The 3,911-nt window shown below is 35.1% G+C and overlaps 1 protein-coding gene across 1 annotated transcript; it reads left to right on the plus strand.

Moving 5' to 3' along the window:
* The first annotated feature begins 1,867 nt into the window (after positions 1-1,867).
* On the plus strand, positions 1,868-3,066 carry LOC149204644 (glutathione S-transferase U17-like). Its single transcript, XM_089393338.1, has 2 exons — positions 1,868-2,264; positions 2,467-3,066. The coding sequence occupies exons 1-2, from the start codon at positions 1,932-1,934 to the stop codon at positions 2,842-2,844; spliced, it is 711 nt and encodes a 236-aa protein (XP_089249464.1). The 5' UTR covers positions 1,868-1,931; the 3' UTR covers positions 2,845-3,066.
* The last annotated feature ends 845 nt before the right edge of the window (positions 3,067-3,911 follow it).

The raw sequence follows: 3,911 nt of genomic DNA on the forward strand, positions 1-3,911 counted from the left end.
TGGCCGACGGTTCTAAAGGCATTGCAAGGGGTGTGCTAAACATTGTTGGGGTGGTCGGCTGGGCAGCCTACCCACACGTTAGGAGGCATATATATATGTATTGCGATGGAGCTCAAAACATCACAACGAACTCTCATTCGATCATAAGATCTTCGCTCAAGATAAGTGCGCAGAAATAAGAGGGTGCAGCGCATAGCTCATGCGCTCTCTTGGTTAAGTCGCACGGTTTGGAGAGTGGGTGAAGGCGTGGGCAAGGTGTGCCCGGGTGAACGATTGGAGTGCAGATTTGTGTAAGGCTTGAGGAGGGGGTCTTGGTGTCTCGGGTGAGCACCCTCCCACCGTGCAAGGTGTGCACAAATGTTGTAAAAGGCTGTTTTGCCTTTGTTGTAAAATTGGCTAAGTATAGACTTGGATTTTGCCAAGGATACTTGTGAAGCCTGTATTATTGAAGAAAGATTGATTAATATATATTGTTGGGCAGACTCATTGTTCAGGGAGTTTCTCCTCCCTTTATACTGTGCAAATGTTGTTCACTTTTATAATTGCTGATGATAATGAATGAGTATGGGTGTTCATTAGTATAAAGGTTAAACATAATATTGCTTGGTTGCGAAACACAAACTATGTAAGGAAAAGTGAATTAGGTGTAGTCCATGAACATTAGTATTGGTGAAAAGAAAGTGTTCGGTGGTGCCGCACCTCGCTATAAGTAGTTGGAAGACTACAGTAGGTGTAGGGGTGTGACAGGTTTAGTTTCATTCGTGAGAAACCCTCCTTACAACTTTTGTATCTTTTTGTAAATTGTGTTCATCATATAAAATATAAAGCACTAATTTAATATTTATTAACACTTCAACAATATTAAATTAAAAGGAGAAAAAGCGGACAACATATATAATTTTTTTATGTTTTAGAAATCTTGATGTTTTTTTTAATAGAAGATTTTATTTATATTTCACCATGATATATTATTATTATTTTTTATTAAAAACATTATTATATAAATATAAAACTATTGAAGATGTTTTATTAAAACTAAATATATTTTATTTAGGTTTCAAAGTAAGATATTTTTTTGAATTTTTTTACTATGTTTCAAAATCATCAAAATAATGGTTTTATTATCATAATAGTTTTTTAAGTTAAAAATTTTAGAAGGTCAATAGTGTGATAAATAGTTTGAAATTTAAATCTAAAAAGACTATGAGTTAAAAAATTACAAAGAAAGGTGACGAACTCTTTCATCCCATAACATTTTTGGTATTGATTGATGCTCAACTTAACTATAGAACTAATGAAAATTTGCTCTTATTTTTATATATTTTTTTCATCTAACTATTTAGCAGGAAACAATTTCTCTAAAATTTAATATAATAATTTCTTAGTAAACTAGTTTAAATTAAACATAATAAACTATTCATTTTTAATTATTAAAATGCACATTTTTTATTTTTTATTTTATTACCGTTAAATTTTAGTAGTGTTTCCGATTTGACATTTCTACCGTGATAACCCTTCCGGACAAATTCAGCGATGGCGTTAACATTATGGCGTACGTAGGGTTCGATGAAGGCCATAGAAAGCTCGATCCTTCACGACATAAGGCGCCCTTTCACATGTCAAATCCGGTGGCGCTTGAATTTCTCATAGATTCATCCCGTTCGTCACGTATGATGGCATATCGTGACCGTTCGTCACGAATGATGGCATGATATGCCCTTAGTCCACATTCATCCCCCTTGGTTACATATTATGACATAACGACGGGTGCAGATGGGCCAAACACATTCTGAGCTACGGAGAGCTTTCGTGCTTGACCAGGAGTCGGGACAGTGCGATGCCTATTTACACACGCCGAGGGATGGGTATATCACAGCATAAATAGCTGAGGGAGATTCACATAACTCAGAGAAAACTCAACAGATGAAACAATGGAGGCTTGCAGAGAAGAGAGCCAAGTGAAGCTGTTGGGTTGGAGGCGCAGTCCCTACGTAACGCGGGTTCGCATAGCACTTGCTCTTAAAGGGATTGATTACGAGTTCATCCTAGAGGACAGTGAAAATAAAAGCCAGCTGCTATTGCAATCGAACCCTATTCACAAGAAGGTTCCGGTGTTCTTCCACAATGGAAAGACACTCAGCGAGTCGACCATTATTCTGGAATATATAGAGGAGGCATGGGAGACAAAGGCGCCGAATCTTATGCCTAAACACCCATATGACAGAGCCCTTGCGCGTTTCTGGGCTGCTTTTGTAGACGATAAGGTAACTTAATCCATTTATAATCACCTGCAGCCAGCCAGATCGCATCGATATTTTTGTTATGTGGTATTTGGGTTTTTGAAAGTTTCAATTATTTTTTCTTATTATTATGGTCGACTGCATCGATCCCTTGCAATTTAAGGTTTCGAAAATTTTAATTAAGATTTATTATTCTGTTTCTAAAACGAGTTATAGCTGGTTGCAGTTGCTTCCAAGTGTTTGGGGACTTTTAAAGTGGCAGGGTGAGGAGCAGCAAAAAGCGGTGAAAGAATCGTTGGCAAACTTTTCTTTGTTAGAGGAGGCTCTGCGAACTAGCAGTTGCTCGGGAAAAGCATATTTTGGAGGAGATGAGATTGGCTTGGTTGACATCGCACTCGGCGGGCCATTGGTACATATAAAAAACCTCGAAAAGGTTATTAATATAGTGTTGGTAGATCCAGTGAAGCTGCCGTTGTTAAGCGCATGGATGGCCCGATTCTCTGAGACCGATGAACTGAAACGAATTTTGCCCGATCCGGCCGACGTATTCGAATATTTATCTGCGAAGAGAGCCAAAGTTATGTCAACACTTCCTGGCATTTAAGGAAAATCCCAATGTTTGGATGGTTGTTAACTTAGAGCCTCCATACTGGAGAACATTTTTATCTGGAAATTAGGTAAAACCATGCCGGCTTGAGAAAATTAGGCCGGATAATGGCATATTTAGATGGGTATTGATCCGTAATCTAGTACTGAATTTGATTTAGGTTATTCTAATCCAGAATTAGACATTTTATAATTGCCAAATTTATTAAACTTGTTATCATTTGAACAATAAACTAAACATTTTAGGATATGATTTCATAAAAGTTAAACTTCTGTGAAACATTCTTAATTCGATTTTTTATTGAATTATTATCAAACTATAATAAAAATAACACTTCATCGCAAAAAACTGGCTGAGTCTTACTATTATCTGCCATCTTGTGTTCTATCGATGTACTCAGCTTGAATGATGGGGTTATACTTCATGTGAATGGATGCTTATATCTGGTTGCCATGATATTCGATTTATAATATATATTTTTATTGCTAACTTCATCATCAAAACATTAGAATTGCAATGGTAGATATAAACTGGTTGGCGATGCAGCAAGGTCGCAATTCATGAACCCTGTAAAATTTTAGTTTTTTTAACTAAAATTAGTTAAGAAATATGAATTATTAAAATTTGTAATTTAATTGAAAATCTAAAAAATAGTACAATAATAAAATATTGGATACAATTTATTGAGACCAGATGTTTATTTTATTTATTGAATAAACAAATTAATTAAAGTATTGAATGAATAAATTAATTAAGGTATCAAGTTTTTGTTATATAATTTGAGAAGGTTAATATTTGTGTTATATAGTTTGAGTAGGTTCAAATGGTTAAAAACATATGAATCCTTTTAAGAGACTGATGGGAGTATATGGACTTGAACTCTAAGTATAATGGATTCTTTAACTCGGATCTTATTGCTCCAACTTATTCCCCCTAACTTGATGTTTATTGCTTCTCCATCTTTCTTGTTTTACAACTTCACCATTTTCTAGATAAACTTCATCAAAATTTGTTGATTAAGTATTTCATTATTATAAGTTTGTTTTACTATAATCACTCCTCTC

Source organism: Pinus tabuliformis, chromosome 1_2, assembly GCF_031772625.1.
Source record: "Pinus tabuliformis cultivar Carrire ecotype Pingquan chromosome 1_2, CPIR1, whole genome shotgun sequence".
In the NCBI taxonomy this organism is placed as follows: Eukaryota; Viridiplantae; Streptophyta; class Pinopsida; order Pinales; family Pinaceae; genus Pinus; species Pinus tabuliformis.